The following is a 17,531-nucleotide window of genomic DNA, read 5'->3' as shown; positions in this document are numbered from 1 at the left end:
GGAGTCTCCTGCGCCCGACAGAAGTAATCTTATGCTCATGACTATCACACAAAGAATGGTTTGGGCATCAAAGTGGATATGGACCTTTACAAGCCTCCAGGGATAGTTCCTATTAACGCTTGGAAACTAAGATATATAGGGGCATTTCTCCTCTCGCGTGATATTATCCTTTCTAACGAGAAGAAGTAATTCCACATTGTTATTGATTCTCTGAAACCTTTCGGCTTCTGTACAAGCAGCATGCAGACGACAATGCTCTCTTTCATTCCTCTTACCTTGCTCCTCTTCAACTTTGGGGCTGCAGTAGTGCCCCCGAATCCCGACAACAGGCTGCCATTATTGAAGGGCAATCCTGACCGCCTTCATGGCATTCAGAAATTCGTTGAGACAGGGGTTAGCCAGCCACCAACGACGCACTTCAGATCATTCTGAACCCGGCTAACTTGTATCAAGTATTGCAAAAAAGGTCGGGACACCAGCCAATGTATTCTGAAGGGGCGCAATGTGAATCAAAATGGTTGGGAAATCTGCGATACGGACAAGCCGGTAAGAGGACCACCGAGGCTATGATATCATGTCATTGATATTCAACCTGGCATCTAGTGTGATAAGGATGAAAGTCCATGCAGTGTTCAATATGGATCAAGATTTGGAGGCGCTAAATACGTGATCAACGTGAATTGTCACTTATACTAGCCAGGGCCAGGTTCCTAACCGGACGTGAAGGCCAGATTTCCATCATTTATGTTTATATTTGAGATGTCTCAGGGAGATAAGACTTATCAGGACATTTTGGTGATGGTGGTAGAATACTAAGATTACTACCTCCACATACATCGTTCGCATGCCCTGCTCAGTTTATAGAACGAACTTGCGCATAACTGCATGGACATAGGTACTTAGAAAAGCCACTGTACGATATAGAATATACCACGAATGTCATGATGGGTCGCCAGTTCAGTCTAACACCGAATTCCTGTACAAATTGACTCAGTACTTAGTTGTGTGCTCTTGAAATGTTAAAATAGCTTTTGAGAAGGACAACACGTGTCGATCGCTACCCTAACAACCTCAGACTCTCCACCGTCGGTATCGATTCAGCTTGCAATTGTTCCCTATGTCACGTCTCCACTACTTGAATGACTCTTTTTGCTACAGCGTATGGAGCACACTGCAAAGGATGCTATCGAGCGATGGATCGACAATGTATCGACAGAACTGCAGTCCAGTAGTACGACGAGTGCCAATGACAAACGTGCGGGGCAGCCTTGGCTAGACGACATTCAAGCAACAGCGCAACGAAAGCGGAGCTATCCAGGTTCCTCCATGACTGAGCCCGATCCGCAAAAGTGACCTCGACAAGAAAGCTCGGATAATGTACCGTCTAGTGTAGGGCCATTTCGGGATGACATCTCGCTAGCCCCGTCCTTTACACAGTCGACCTCAACCCGACGCTCATCTAGCCCTACCCGCGTGAAGGCTCAACTAGCAACAGCGACCTCGAAGGTGGTTTTTGTGCACGGCAGCGCCGTTCCAGGATGCATGGAAGCTAAGAGCTTGTTAAGCTTCCTCACATCGGAAGATAGCTCACCATGGCAAGCGAACACGGACGTGGTTAGGAAGATCTCATCGGCATCGTCTCGTTGTGCTACCGAGCTTCGGAGTGAAGGGTCGTGGGTAATGGATGTCGTTCGACCGTTGTTAGAAGCAGCAATCGACGATCTCCTTTGGAATCTTGAGGTGTGTAAGCTGTTATTTCCCCTAACGCTAGGTAGTGAACTACATCAGTACTGATGCTTCCTATAGGCAGACGGAATCAGTCGTCCCCAAATACCTGCCGCGATATACCGCCAAGAATACATTTAATCGAAAAATCGATCTAGTCGTAGGGCTACCAAAAGAAGCATGGAACGAGAAATACAAGCGCGCGGGAATCGATATCTTCGGTCGGGACCTGAGTCATGTCGACCACCCACATACCGGAAAAAGGCTACTTGGGCTAGGTGTGGAGGTTAAGCCTCTGGATGGAAACCTTATCGTGGCCCACGTACAGCTGGCGGTCTGGATGACGGGCTTGATGTCCTAGGCATATTCCAGTCAATATCGCGGTGTTTCCAATGTATCTCCCCCACCGATCGTCGGTTGCACCGTCATTGGAGAAGATTGGAAATTCTATATCATCTACGGCGTTGTGAGCACATCGTCTCAGCTTTCTGAAGTGGTATGCGTCCGAATTGTGGGTGTTGTTTGTCCTCCAGCGGACCTTCTTAGCGGGTGTGGGGCCCCTTTTCAGCTCTTGAAGGCCAAGCCATGGATGAATATGGTGTCACTGTTTTGGCCTCGAGGCTCCATCGAGTTATGCAATATATCTGCACCATATATACAGGACAGCTCCTCTCCACAACTGCCAGTAGCTACAGCCAATAGAGATATTCTGCCTGGTATGATATATCTTCTCTGAAAACACTTGTAGATTTTGTTGAGAATGGCAGAATTAGAGTGTTTGCTAGTGTATATGTGGACAGTAAGTGTTCTTGACCTGGTGCTAGATAAAGAAAGAGTTCTTGAAAGGGCTATGTAGACAACGTGATGTCAGGGACCAAAGCAGGCAAACAGCCAATCTTTCATTCACTTCCCCTTCACTTCACTTCCCCTCCCTCCAACTTCACTTTTTGTTTGCCCACCTTCTTTTCTCTCTTCTTTGTCTCCCCTCGTCTTCAACCGCACTCCCAAGAGCAAATAACACCATGGTCTGTGTTCCTTCTTCCTCCAGTGTCATGGAGCTGGCAAACCTTATCTCCCAATCAATCCCAAAGCTGCAGGATGAATCCCCTCAGCGTGCAAACGACGCCCGTGGAAATGTGATTGAGGCCTGTAGCAAGATGCTGGCTCTTGTTACCAGCCCTGCAGAGATGCTCAAAGAGATGGTACTGATTGTAAGAAGTCATTTTCTCACACCATCAATGGTTGTTTGACTGACCAAATATACAAAAGGACAGGCAGAATCTGGCATCCTTGCAAGTCATCAACCACTACCAGATCGCTTCTGTCGTTCCTCTCAATGGGCATATCCCTATATCTGAACTAGCCAATAAGTGCGGACTACCCGTGGACATCCTACGTCGGATCTTGCGACAGGCCATGACGTACGGCGCCTTCAGCGAGCCGGAGCCAGACTGTATTGCGCAGACAGACGTCTCCAGGGAGATACCCCGGCTGTCGCCGCTGCTTACCTACCAGCTTGACGTTTGTTTACCATCAATGGTCCGGCTTCTAGACTGGTTGAAGGACGTCGACGGAGAACACGCGTGCGCATATCAGATAGCTCATGACACCAAGGATACATGGTGGTCGTATGCTTCCAAGAGACCAGAACTGATCGAGAATTATGGCAAGTACATGGCATTGATTACAAGTGGTGGGGCCCACGATGTGAGTTACGTTCTGAAGGGCTTCGCCTGGGAGAAGCTGGGAAACGCCGTTGTGGTGGATGTGAGTGTCGATGTATCCACTCAAGCTTTCCTATGTTTCTAATGAGTATAGGTTGGCGGTGCGGATGGATTCGTCGGAATTAGCCTCGCAAAAGAGTATCCCAATCTAGCGGTCATCGTGGAGGACAATCTCGGGTTGAAGGATAGTGCCGATGACAACATCCCTCAGCATTTGAAGTCAAGGGTGGTCTTCTTGCCTCACTCGTTTTTCAAACCCCAATCGGCATTGAGTCGCGATGCGGACGTGTTCCTCTTGCGACACATCCTGCACGACTGGAATGACAATGATTGCCGTGCCATTCTGCAGGCTCTTGCTGCTAGCATGAAGCCGGGAGCATCCATCCTCGTGGCAGAGCAAATTCTTCAAAGGCCTGGAGCTGCGTCCTGGCAGCGTGAGCGAGTCATGAGAGCATTAGACATGCAGATGATGATCCAGTTCGGAAGCAAGGAGAGAGCCTACGAGGACTGGGACGCATTGTTTAAGTCCGTCGACCCGCCATTGGAAATTGTGGACTGCGTGCAGCCGGTCGGCAGTGCCGACTCCTTCATGGAATTGAAGAGGAGAGCATGATTTTAGTGGCCATGACTTCAGAGCAACCGTCGCCATGTGCGAACTGTGCCTGATTGTCGTATGATGGGGTTAATAATCTTCGGTATTGCGGGCAAGTATGGAAAGGACTTTCCTACAGATTGAATGAAGGCCTCAGGTAGGTGGAGAGGTTATTCTATTATAACTTAACCAGCTCGTAAGTCAATATGCGATAAGACTTACGGATGAGATTATTTAACATAATTTCGTTCCCCAAAGCATTACTTTATTTTCCCTAGTGTCAGCTAAAAAATCTCATCATGTTTTACGCACCCTTCCTTATGACAATTCATATTTTTGTTCATTGTATCAATGAGATCGTATACTCTGACTTTCAGCTTCGGAGAATTGCCAGAGTAAATTAGGTAAAGCCCGGAGGCCGTTCGTCCTGATCGACTTCCCCATAGGATCACATGGCGTCGGCTCAATATATCCTTTAACGAAGTTTTTCCGCCTCTCAAAACCACTCCACTTGGCAAGCGACAAATATGGTAGATTCATTGGGTGATATTGGACTTGGATCATCGTTGCTCTCAAATCATTCTATATACATTAATATTATCGTGTAAGTGGTTTGTTTCGGTTTCGCTAAATTTAAGAATGATCGAACAGGCAAACCCTCATATACCTACAGGTCTGGCAACCTGACAGGGAGACAGAATGCTGAGAGGCTAAGAGGCATGGGGAAGGAAAGAGAGAGAGAGAAATATATATACCCCAGGGAGGTCAGTTGATCTCCCACACTACCGAAACCATTCCTCTTCAACCGGCCTCGGTGTAAACCGTGGTGTTACTGACAGCCTCAGCTGGCAGCCACTGCCCGGCAATGGTATTGTTGTACGTGAGCTGGGCGAGTGTAAAGGTGTGGAGCTCGGACACCAAAACGGTTTTATCCAGGGGCAGGACGCGGTGCACCATGGCATTCTGAGTGGGCATCGAGATGTACTCTTCGCCAGAGATAGATGTGACACCAGCGTCGAAATTCACGCGGATCAGGGCATCGGGAGAATTGGTGCTGAGCAGCGACGTCGACAAGAGCCACAAAGCTGGGCCGCCTGCTTCGGTCGACGCGTCAGCAACATGCAGCAGACCAGCATTGGTGCCGAGCAGCGGGTGTTCGAGCTTGAAGAACTCCATCTCGCCGGAGGATCCGATATGGCCAAAGGTGCCAGTGCCGCCAGTGGCATTCCCTGCGAGAGTGAACCACACACCACTCATGGAACCGTAGGCGGTGGTCATCCCAACGGCGTTGTTGCCGACGCTGGGCGGAATTGGCAGCTGCGTCGTCTCACCGCTGGTGACATTGATGCGCATGATGGACGAGTCATTGTCTTGCGTGACGTAGATCAGGCCGGTGGTCGGCTCCTCCTTGATAAACACGGGGCTGTTGAGGCACTGGTACAACTTCTGGTCCGTGGAGTTGGAGACATCGGCCGAGAATACATAGTACTGGCCGGTTTGCTTGGATGCCACCTTGAGGCCGGCCCAAACGCGGTTGCCGATCTCAAACACACAATGGGGGCCGTTGCCTGGCGCCGGGATATCAATCGTCTGTATGATGGAGGGCTCGGTCGAGAGGTCCTGGCCGGGATCCACAAGGAGCAGCTTGTTGTCGGCCTGCAGCGACAGCCACATCATGCCCGGGTGCACCGTCGATGGCCACACGCCATGGAGCTGGGAGCTACTGTTCTTTCCCATGGGGAACGAGTGGTAAGCAATGGGCTCCTCGGTGGTAGGATCCAGCTCGATCTTGATAAGCTCGCTGTCGGACATCTGTGTCAGCAGCACGAAGTTCGTGTTCGGCACGCGCGCAAACTCATGTGTCTCAGTGGTGGCCGGCATCAGATACTCGGTAACGCGACGGCTCACGAGTGAAGTGACGGGGTTCTGCGCTGACGCGGCGGTGGCGCCAAACGCCAGCGCGACCACGAGCGACTTGACCGTATGGTACAACATATTTGAAGTTCCCTACTTGAGGTTTTTTTCGCTTGGATGTTTTTTTGCACATGGGCGAATGATCCCCTATTTAAGGGCTCACCAAGAATTTGTAATTGCTCAACGCCACATCTCGCACTAGAGATTGTGATATGCCAGCCGTGCTACTCAGGCAGGAAGGATCGTCTACCAAACCCATTCATTCCCGAGGAACCTAACAACTAGGGACCAAAGCCGTTAGCGTTAGAAGTGGGCTTCAGCCATTTTTCCAATCAATTCCCCGATCTGGCCGGTAGTGTATCTTTCCAGGTTGGATGTCCCGAGGGTGGGCACTCGGTGAACGCGAGGGGACCAGCCAGAGCTGAGTTGGCAGGCGTTCCCCGAGAGATCTGTGTATGCTAGCCTTGGAAGATAATCGCTTTTCAGTCCTATTCGGTTAGTACTGCGTACGATCGGCAGTTCGCAGGACGCTGTGGGCCTCCGGGTAGCAGTAGCTCATTTGTTAAGCACTTTTATCTCGTATTCCAGCTACCCAGGAGAGTAAGGGATCGACCAAAAATCTCCACACCTTCGCTCGCCAGAAATCTTAGTCAATTCTCGGTCTTTAGTTATCGATTACTACGGGTTTTTATAAACTTGTTTACTAGACAAGTGGTCAAGATATCATTATGAACTGTGATATAGAAGAGCCTTGAATGAAGTAAGTGTACTATTCCCTGCTCCATAGACAACGGGTTATTTACGCTGTCCTCATAGAGCCCGGAAGCCAGGGAAATTAGACCCGAGGATCAATATCTTGAAACCTCTCCTTGTGCAATGCATGCTTGGCAGTCTTTGGATTCATAATTCGCACTGCAAATACCGCTGCAAAAGCCCCATGTGAATGGGCGTAGGAGGTATCCCCAGGGACCGCCATCCCTTTGGTTTCTATTAGCAAATAGATCCAATTTCGATGTTGCCTCCAGACGGTTCACTTACTTGTTAGTCCATCCCGGACTCTTACAAGAGCCTGCCCGACATTCTAGCGCGGCACGGCACTTGTTCTTCGCGCCGCAGGGTGAGTTCAGGCTCCCATCGGCTGGGTAGCATTGTTTGCGCTCTGGGAATACAATGCTCTTGTAACAGTAGAGGCCGGAGCCACAGTCCGAATGGCGCTCACACGAGGCGTTTTCCATGCCGGGGCAGCTGTCGCATTTGCCTCGAACACAGCAATGACCTTTCAAACATTGTTCCGTTGCCGAACATTTGTCGCCGTAGAAGTGAGTATGCCCACACTTCCCGGCCGAAGAACAGTAGGTCGGACCACGGCCTGGACAATCACCCTCTGTCTTACATGACTGGCCGATTGATACCGCACATTTGTTATTCTTGCAGTAGCCGGTTTCGCATTCGCTGTCCTTGTTACAGCGGTCGTTGTAGTTCAACCTCTTGTTCGCACATTTCCCGTGAATGCACTTGTAACTCGCACACTCTGCATCGTCACGACAGCTTCCACTATCGCTCACGCCCTTCTTTCCGCACGTTCCCTGTAGACAGAGTCTAGATTTGCACTGCATCCCAGCGTGACACCGGCCGCCATCTTCCACGTCCATGGGCCGACACTCACCAGGGCAGTACCTCGACGCGCACTGCTCGGGGATATGGCACTGCTCATAATCGCTGAGGTCCCCGGGGACGCAACGATTATTATGGCAGGCGTTGGATGCACATACCCAGTGAGTATCGCACTCGTCTCCTTCCTCTAAATCATCTGGACGACATACGCCTCCTAAGCAAAATCTCGAATCGCATTGCTTGCTGTGCTCGCAAGAACCCCCGAGTTCTCTCCCCTTGCAGACCCCATCGACACAGAAGGCCTCACACTCGTTGCCCTTAATGCAGGTCGCTCCGTCGGGTTGTGGAGGCTTACATAACCCATCTGATAGGGCGCAGAATTCAAAATCGGGGCATCGCGGGCTACAGCTCCGATGGCAGGTACCGCTTTTGCATACCCCAGGGGCGTAAGAACTCAGCTTGCCGTCTCTAGGGTCATCGGCATCGCGATAGCGGGAGTAGTAGTGACGTTCTTGCAACCGAAACATGAAGCGCTCGATATACTTGCCACTATACTCAGCCTCCTCCTTGCTTAACCATATACAGTTGTGATCATGGCATAGGGAGACACAGTCATCGTTGGCGCTGCATTCTTGTTCGAACTTTCCCCGGAACCAGCCTAGTCGATCAAGTAAGATCCGAGGCTCACGGCGGTAATGGTAACTGCTGCGGCATGTTGTCAAAGGGGCAATTCCCAATAAGAATAAAGTTACCCAACTGCCACGCATGATGCTCTCTGCGGATACGTGGAAACCGTAATGACACCAGGATTTATTTCTGGGGAAAGAGTAAGGGGGTTTATAAAGATCGAGCACGATATGCCCATGAGAGCTGAAGAAGCAGATCTTCCTCACCAGGTGGAACCTCTAGCCGGATGAAGCGGAGATCAGCATCAACGAGTTCGTCTACGGTCTCCTACATGAACTCTCCCCACTTTCAGGATTTTCCTGCATACTGGCCAGCTGAACTGCTTTTTCGGTCTCCCGCAAGGTTTCGGCTTTCTCTGTATTCATTAAGCATGGCAGAGTGGTTCACACAGGTTGTCATACGCAGAAGCAGCTTAAATAACACATTCTGACAGCGTAGCCCAGAACCTCCCTTAACTTCACTAAGAAGAAAGTTTCTAAGACATATAGACAGCTAGAGTGACATAGCCTCTCAAGACCGCGTCATTTCTGGTCTCATTGGTCTGCCTGAAGAGGGTAGTGTTGGGCAGCAGCGCAGCTAGTCGCGGTGTGAGCGAACTTCCCAGGAGTGGAAAAGGATGTGCTGAACAAGCCCGGGGAGACTCTTATAGAAACCTTAAAAGGCCAAGGAGCGGGACTAGCTCAGGCTACTCCGTGGGCGCTCACCACTTGCTCCACGATCGTCCTGGTGCTTTTGGATAGTGATCTCCTGGTAGAAGAGAAATAAGCCGATCGCTTCCAGGCTGGGTCTTATATTATCACTACTATGACATTCTATAGACTGCAGAATAAACCAAGAAAAAAAAAACAAAGAAGAAAACAAGGATTCAGTGATTATGCCAGGAGCTTTCCGCCGTCACTCTCCAGCTGACCGACGGTAAAGGGCTTCTATCGCAGCTCGATGAGCACCAACCCTACCCAGCATGTTCGAACAGTACTAAGCATAGATCCAACGCCGTGATCAGCATGGAGAAACGAGTCGACTCCCTCGGGTGGCTCATGAGCCCATGAAGAAATGGGCTATCCCCCCAAACGTGAGCGTTCTTCCCTCCATATTGGTAACTCTCACTTCCACCCTAAGCACTGGATCGCCGCCAAAGCGAAAACACCCGCCTCGACCAGTATTTAATTTCATCCACCAAAGGCAGTCGACAGGGTGTAGGTATCAAATACGTGTCCACGAACCTAGAAACTCGAGGCCATTCCCCTCACGCCACAAGAACAAGGGGAAAAGCAAAGGGCGAGCTGCCAACTAATCATACATCAGTCTTGCATATGCAAAGCTTTACCGGACTCTCGTGACCGTCTTGCAAGGCTTCTAGTTTACGACTGTCAACATAACAGTAGCCGTGAACATGGCAAGGGATCACTTCGTTGAAGTTCCCGAAGCTGGTTGGAAGAGCGCCAGGGCCAGCTGTGACGAAAACTATGATGTGTTATCTCATACGTATAACGATAGAATGGGTACAGTGGGAGCGAGACAACGGTTAAGGCTACTTCAGTGACCTCGTATGCAGGCCTACGTAGACACTCTTTGCGGGGTTGCGTATCGCTGTAAGGGAGTCGCTACTTCTGTCCTATGACTCGTTATAAATAGGAATTAGGCATTTGAACGTTCTTATCATCCGGAGCATAATAAAGTTTATGTCTACTGTAGATCACTCTAAGCTTAGTTAACGTTACCAAGTATAGTAGTGTGGGTGGAGATGAAGTAGGAAGGGATGTGAGTCTAGAATTGCCATGTATCTATGGAGAGACGTGGAAATGACGTGGTTCAATTATAATCCATATCATGTCAATTCATTCTATGCAAGGGAGGATGCAGTATTGTACATGCATAACAGGTGCAGGATGGATAGTATAGAGACACTGAGAGGAGTAGAGACCTCGTGTATAGGTGTGATATTGTGTACAAGTACCAGACTTGAAGTAATACATATGTTTTAATAATCAAACAAACAAGGCAAGGCAGTAGGCAGTATGCTGTGGTAGTCATGCAGTGTAAACATCATTCGTGCAATATAAAAGTAGAACAGGAGAGCAACCGAGACGAAGGAAATATACAAAGGAAATTTAGATGGAAGGTCATCGCTCAAAACACAAACCCCAACGCCAGTCATGATAATTCTAGAGCCAAAAAGCCAATGCTATGGTCAATCTGTGTGGCTGGATCACAAAGTATGTTGATACATCTTAGATGAGCATCAATAGGACGAGAATAGAAAAGGAAAGCATAGAAACGGTCAATTCAGAGTACTGATCGTCTGCTATGTCAAACGGGAAATCGAACACCGCCACGTTCCGTGGTCCGTGGCTGAGAGAGGATGCGAGGAAGAGTCCTAGCCTTAGGATCCTGGTTAAAGCGAAGGCGGTCGCGCTTCAGGTTAAACAATTTGATCATACAGGCCATCGCCTGTTCGTCGGTCAGACGGACCTCGGGAAGGGTTGTGCCGTCCAGCGGCAGATCCTTCACAGCGACCGATACCATCCACCGAGCAAGGAGCCCAATATCCCGGGCGTTACCCCAGCAGGGGAACATGGACAGGATCTGAATGGCTCGGGTGAACTCCCGGTGAGTTACCTCGCGAGGGTCGGTCAAGTACAGGCGAGGGCCCCGGACACCTTCCTCCTCGAGTCGTCGGTCCAACAGGCGGAGACATTCACGAGGAGTTGGGTTGCGGAAGGGAATCTCTTCCTGGAAGAGGCTTGCTAGGCGAGGTCGATTGGCGAGCAGGTGGTCTAAATCCTGAGAGGGTCCTGCGAGAACGACAACCATATCTTGGGAGAGCTTAGGCAGCAGGTAAATGAGCTCGTCCATCGCCTGCAAGGTGTATTCGTTGTCGCCCAATCGATGAGCATCCTCGACATACAGCAGCTTGCCACGTGCGCGTTCCAGCTGCGACCGCGTCCGGATCGATGTGTGACTGACGCTCGTAGTAACGAGATCAGACACCGAGCATTCAACCATAGCAGCAGTCTTCAAAACCCCCATCTTATAGTACAAGGCACTTAGATGACGGGCGACGGTCTTCTTTCCCGTTCCTGTGACGTTCAGTCAATAATCGTCTTCCACACAAAACACTAGGACTAACTTACCACTGGCGCCCTTAAAAACCAGTGTGCACGGGACTCGTGCTCTGGGCTCATGGCCCTGGAACCAGGCAATCTTCATCTCATTGTGATACCGTTTCAGCACAGAGATGATGTCGTCCGGGACGATTGAGTGACGCAGTTCCTCCCGGAATGCCAGAGCGGCTTTGCCGCCCACCAGGTCGGCGTTGAAGTACTCGGGCTCGAGCACACGTTGTGACAAAGGCCCGTCGGGCGCACGAGAGCGCCTCTGGTCAAAATTGCGATTGGCAGCCGTCAGAAGACGCTCAATTCCGCGTGCGTTATCGAAATCTTTGCGCATCCGGGCGCTCTCAAGGATGTCCATCGCGGCTTGGAAGGCTTCTGGGGTGGCATCCACATCTTGCTCTTGGAGTTTCGCCTGGAAGAGCTCCTCCATCTGCTCTCGGGTGAGCGGTTGGAACCGAACCACTTGGTGTTCGAGCATCCTTGACGCCTCCTTGAGCTCTGGGAGCAGTGTGTCAACGGCATGGTCGGAGCCGACGAGGATGGTGCAACGATTCTCTCCGTTCGCAGACAGCTCTTTGATAAGCATGTCCAGCACACTATCGGAGACTTGGAAGTCATTGTCGTCGGTCTCGGGTGTGTTCATGTCGATAATCAGAGCTTTCCCGACCGTCGAGGAGAGAATGTCGTCAGTATCAGAGACGTTATTGAACGCGGAGAGTGGCTTGACAGTCACTGCTACACAGTTAGCTACTGGTAATGTCCACTGGGACTCAACTTTACTCACCTTCGCCACTGCTGAGGAGACCGAGATCCGCCAGGATCTGCGCATACAGCTTTGCTGCAGTAGTCTTGCCCGTGCCCGGTGGACCGGCGAAGACACGGTTCACTCGCACCAACAACCGCTTCTGGTTCTTAACCTCCCGCCAGTAGTTCTCCTCCACCGTGCCGAAGACCTCGCGGACGGAGGCCTTGACGGGCTCCTGTCCCACGAACGACTGGAGAGATGTCCATGCAACGCTCTGGGAGCGAATATCGGACGGGTTGGGCCCCAAAATATCGTCCTTAGAGAAGAAGAAGTAATCTACATCCTCCATTCCGACGTCCTGCTGCTCCGCCAGGCACTCAGCTTGGCGGTGTGCGATGGTCTCCACAAGTTGCCGCACGGCATAGATGTTGGTGAATCCTTCACCGCGACTGCGGGCAAGTCGGCGAGCCGCAGCCTGCATATACTGGCCGTCCTGTCCGCCTTCGACCTGCATTTTCCCGCCGAACGCCTCGGTGATGCGGCGAACCAAGAGTTGGTGTAGCTCATGGCGGTCGAAGTCCGCAAAGCTCACGGTGCTACACGTCTGGTGCTGCACTCGGGGGTTCTCTTGGAGGAAGGTCTCCATATCAGGGCCATGGCCGATGAAGACGACGATGATCCGCCCAGTTTTCCGTTCCATCGCCTGAAGGAGACAGTCAAGGATCTCCCTATGTGATTCGAGCTTGGAGGGCATCAAGGTGTGAGGGTTGTCGACTATCAAGACACCGGCTGTCGGTGCTGAAGGAGAGTCGGAGTTGACCATCTCTTTGATTAATCTCTGGACGCCCTGGGGGCCCTTGATGGTGAGATCACGGCCAGACGTTTCTTTGATGGTGTTGGAGTCGGAGATGCCGATGGCGTAAAGCATCTTGGCGTAAATTCGGGCAATAGTAGACTTGCCTACGAAATCATTTCAATTAGCTTCGGAACTTGCCGATCGTGACGCATGTAGACCAACTCACCTGTTCCTGGGTTCCCTTGGAACACAATATTGTACCACTCATTGCGGGGTTCTCGACCATGTCGGCGGCAGATCTGCACCCAGTTCTGCACCCCAAGAAGCTGGCGCTTCACGTTCTCCAGTCCCACCAGATTCTCAATCTCGTCCACCAACTCTTTTTGAGCGGTCTCACGACTCACTCGATCTTGTTCAGCGGACCGTTTCTTCTGTAATGTGGATGCGATATCGATCTTTGGTGCCGGCGCCGGCGCCGGGGGTTGTGTCTGAGTCTGTGTCGATGTAGAAACGGAGAGGGACTGTTGCGACCGTCGAGGCCCCCATAAGCTCGACAAGAGCGAGGGGAAACGGGAGGTATTTTGCCTACACTCCATCTTGCGGCACGGACACAACTGTGAGAGGAAGCCTCGTAACGTTGACAGCATAAAGTAGTATAAGGGAGGTATGGTAAAGGTAAAGATCTTGCGGATTGTCGTTCTCAACATTCAAGTATCTTTATAGATAGAATAGGATAGCAATAGAAAGTTGAAGTTCTGATTTCCCCTCGCAGCCCATGGCTGCTGGCCCCTTTTTATCAGACACATCTCTGGTGCACATTGTCTTTTGGGAAAGAAAAATCTCCGGTTGATCCACGATGCCTGCACGAGTAGCAGACGCGGTAAGGCATGAGAGGCAGGCGAACAACCGATAATAGCAATAGACCTATGATAAGATGACAGATCAGAGATGAAGCAATTCACCGCTCTTTGCAGCACCACGCCTCACCCTAACGGGTAACTAAAAGATCTCTGGAAGACAATAGTGGAGATCGACTCCCGAGGTGGGTCCCCATTTCACATGAAATGCACTCAGTCCAGTTATCGTTCGCGTACCGCGTCAAAGCGTCTGAGTTGTCTGGGGTTCGGATCATGTCAGGTTCTTAGGGCAGGCATCATTGAAGAAACTAAACCCTGGGACCTGAAACAATGCTGAAACGATCCCCTGAAAGCTTTATTCTGATTCCCCTGGGGCGTTGGACTGCTCAGATCAGACGACCTATGACAGCATGAGCAAGAAACCAAACCATGGATAAGGTGCATAAACCTACCTGTACTTTCTCGTTCTTAGGCATCGTCAATCATCAGGCATGCTTTAGTTCCAGATTGAATGGACGAGACTCGGCCTACCTTACTGACTGCTGCTCGACCAGAATAGTATAGTCCGCGGTCAGGTGCTCCGTGGCCAATGAACGTGCACCACATCGTCCGGCTTAATAATCCCGCTGCCCGTGACCACTCACGGAATTTCTAGAATTTTAGGAATATTTTTCGCCTGAGAGGCATTGGAGGCATTGGACGTCATTGAACAACAAACAACTGACAACCATAGCAAAAAAAAAGAAAGTGGCTGGTTAGGTAGAAAAAAAACGGTGGTACATACGGAGTACCTCTCCACCAATAAGAGACTCCAGATTCAACAGCAGTGACTCATTTGCTGAGGAGCTTTGGGTTGCTGTGGCAGAGGCTGCGACCACGCAGACTAGCACTATGCTATACAAACTATACTACTCCCGGAATATACCATGCAACCCACCAGAGCATGGTCCACCACAACCCCTCCTTCTCAGGGGTACTGGACCTACTGGTACATTTTAGCTGGTCTGTGTTGGTGCTATCTGCAGAAAATATCTTCGTCATTATGAACAGGCCCCAATTGAGGAAACGAGGCGTGTGACTCACAGAAGCCCACCATTCACCTGCAGCGTTGACCGGCATTTAGGCTCCACCATTATTACTTCCTCTTTTTTTGAGAGGATTTTGAATCGGCCGGGGATGACTTCCCACACTTCCGAAAGTTCTATGACGATGATGCCGTCAACATGGTCCTCGGGCATGTTTTTGTCACCGCATCACTCCGGACGGACAACCACGTTGCCTCATCCCCCCTCTTTCGTTGTGCCTGACAATCGAACGAGGGGTATCCAATGCCTAGGGCGATAAATCGCCCCTCGGGCCGCTGGGAAAACTTCGGGCCGTTTGTTGGGTGACTCTTCCCACCTTTCACCAAAGTACATACCCAGTCGGTGTACGCTTTAGACACCAACGGATATTAGCCAACAACAAGGAAATGCTATATTTCAGGCAACTACATCACAGTCAGAATCGTCATAAGGAGTCCTTTTGCTCCGGTCACTGTTTGCCGGATGCCACCTGATTCCCCTTGAGTTAACAGCGCATCATCTTGTGCCTTCGAGGGACATTTGGGCACATTCGCTATAGCCGCAGTACTTCCCAAAGGGTTGATAGATAGCCGCCTCCCAACGACTAGTAACGTAAGCGTCTCTTACTACCGCTCAACTTCTTCCCATTAACCTAAGCTGTGATATTGTGCGACTATGAACTGGTTTAGCGATAATCATACGATGCGACCTATGACCGAGTTGGTTTTCTCACCTCTAAGTTCCAATGCTGTCGACCGATGTCGAGAACCAAATCGAGCAGTACTTTTCTCCCCATAGCCCCCGTCGAGCAATCACCCGTGGATGTGTACATTACATCGGTCGTATCTCATGTTGTCAACTTTCAAGTTCTCCGGGCATATCCTAAAATAACACCGCTTTGTCCGCAATGATTGGCTGCACAATTTCGACCACTTGCACCAATCATTGCGTGTCGATCACGAGGCGATGACTTGGAGGAGCACAGCCTCACCTGCACTCAGCAACCAATTCGGATACGCTTATTCTCTCCCACTTCACCTTCCAAATTGATTGATTCAACGACGGAGGCTATGCTATGTCCGGACTAGAAGTCCTCGGTATTGCTGCCAGCATTCTCCAGGTCGTAGAACTTGGCACCCATCTCTCGATTAAGCTCTATACATTCTGCCGCCGGCTCAAAGACACAGACCAACGCATCCAGAGCCTGTCCAGTGATGTTGCCTTGACGTGTAACGTTCTACGACAATTAGGCGACAGCCTCCAACAGGATGAGGATGCTAAACTCTATTCTATGGAGGCATTTGCTACAGCCCAACAGGTGCTGGGAGAATGTAGAAAGCTGTTTCAACGAATCGGCGATGCGGTGGATTATCCCGACCAGAAAGCCACGAAAGGCCTTCTCAAAAAGGCGGCAAGAAAGGTCGGGTTCCTGTGTATCGAGGAAGACCTGGAGGTTCTCAGAGTCAACTTGGAGCGCCTCAAGTCAACCATGCTTCTGATGCTTAATGTAATCATGTATGCTGGACAGCTGCGTAGGTAAGGATTTTCCTAGTCGAAATCCGACGATCTTGGCATAATAATGGGTCAATTGGGCTAGTCGAGCAGAACTGAGCGTCCTCGAGGAGCAGCGAATGCTGATTCGCACACTTGTCGAAGAGAAGAAAACGAACGAAACTCAATTTGAACGTTTGACGAAGGCTTTAGAGTCTGCCAAAATTACGGACAATCGGCTGAACAAACCCCAGCCAGTGACCTGTCTTACCACCACATTTGTATGCAATGATGCTCCATTGGCGAACGATTTACTCTCGTCGGAGCTGAGAGAGTATTACGCCCTGGTGAAGAAAGTCCTGTCCGAGATTGATGCCAGTCAACCTAGACTTGAACATGATCAATATCGTCGAATGAGAGACGACATTCTACAATTTTATTACTCGGAAATTAGCTACTGTGAATCTCTTCACGGTCATCAAGTTGCCCAGTGGTTCCGGGAACAATATTCTACACTCTGCAAGGAGGATGTGGTATGCGCCTCTCCCAAACTCGATCAGGGGGTGAAAATAAGCAGGCGTACGAATATGGATTACCTTGCTTCGGCTTCGGAAAGTGGCAGTCAACAGAGCTCTTCTGACAGGATCATTTACGACGATTGGGGAAGCTCACGCTTGGAATCGTACAAGTTTGGAACAAAACGGAACAAGCACAATGCTCAGCCTATGCCAGTCCAACAGCCCCCCAACATATTCAGCCATGTAAAACAACCGGTCACAGCTCCTGAGATGGCTGCAGAAATACCACCGTTAACACTCTGCCGTCCTCAACCCCCTTTCTCAGCGACATTTAACCCGATCATCGAGCCCCAGTGCGGGATAGGGAATCCGGCGGTTGAAGGCTACCCGATACAGCCAGGTGGCTCTCACAGGGGAGCCTATGTAAAGACGGAAGCGACATATGACGCGAAATCCTTTCTGATGAAGTGGACAACTTTGGATGAGAGTGAACTTGGTGCCTGTTGATAAGTCTCATGCATTGATTTTTAACCCGATGAATCATCGTAACTAGTACTATTTAGTCTCACTTCGCATTCCAGTCCGTGCACCACATTCCACCGCCTACTCAATTCAAAGCTGTCATTTGCCGGTCAAAAGAAATCCTCCTTGTAGGCGGTCTGATCGACGAGGAATTGAAATGAGTCTG

At 50.4% G+C, this 17,531-nt stretch overlaps 4 protein-coding genes across 4 annotated transcripts; 2 read left to right on the top strand and 2 right to left on the bottom strand.

Moving 5' to 3' along the window:
- Positions 1 to 2,747: 2,747 nt before the first annotated feature.
- AO090010000056 (uncharacterized protein) lies at positions 2,748 to 4,062 on the top strand (the record flags this gene model as incomplete). Its single annotated transcript, XM_023233834.1, has 3 exons — positions 2,748 to 2,936; positions 3,004 to 3,492; positions 3,544 to 4,062. 3 exons carry the CDS (start codon positions 2,748 to 2,750, stop codon positions 4,060 to 4,062), a joined length of 1,197 nt encoding a protein of 398 aa, XP_023094016.1.
- A 780-nt stretch (positions 4,063 to 4,842) lies between these two features.
- On the bottom strand, positions 4,843 to 6,036 carry AO090010000057 (uncharacterized protein; the record flags this gene model as incomplete). Its single annotated transcript, XM_001827054.3, has 1 exon — positions 4,843 to 6,036. The coding sequence occupies one exon, from the start codon at positions 6,034 to 6,036 to the stop codon at positions 4,843 to 4,845; it is 1,194 nt and encodes a 397-aa protein (XP_001827106.1).
- A 4,918-nt stretch (positions 6,037 to 10,954) lies between these two features.
- GbpA lies at positions 10,955 to 13,509 on the bottom strand (the record flags this gene model as incomplete). Its single annotated transcript, XM_023233833.1, has 5 exons — positions 10,955 to 11,051; positions 11,165 to 11,336; positions 11,391 to 12,104; positions 12,157 to 13,077; positions 13,140 to 13,509. 5 exons carry the CDS (start codon positions 13,507 to 13,509, stop codon positions 10,955 to 10,957), a joined length of 2,274 nt encoding a protein of 757 aa, XP_023094017.1.
- A 2,400-nt stretch (positions 13,510 to 15,909) lies between these two features.
- AO090010000061 (uncharacterized protein) lies at positions 15,910 to 17,112 on the top strand (the record flags this gene model as incomplete). Its single annotated transcript, XM_023233832.1, has 3 exons — positions 15,910 to 16,370; positions 16,432 to 16,858; positions 16,969 to 17,112. The coding sequence occupies 3 exons, from the start codon at positions 15,910 to 15,912 to the stop codon at positions 17,110 to 17,112; spliced, it is 1,032 nt and encodes a 343-aa protein (XP_023094018.1).
- Positions 17,113 to 17,531: the final 419 nt, after the last annotated feature.

Source organism: Aspergillus oryzae, chromosome 8 (assembly GCF_000184455.2).
Source record: "Aspergillus oryzae RIB40 DNA, chromosome 8".
NCBI classification, from domain to species: Eukaryota; Fungi; Ascomycota; class Eurotiomycetes; order Eurotiales; family Aspergillaceae; genus Aspergillus; species Aspergillus oryzae.
This window is presented reverse-complemented; position numbering and strand designations above follow the sequence as displayed.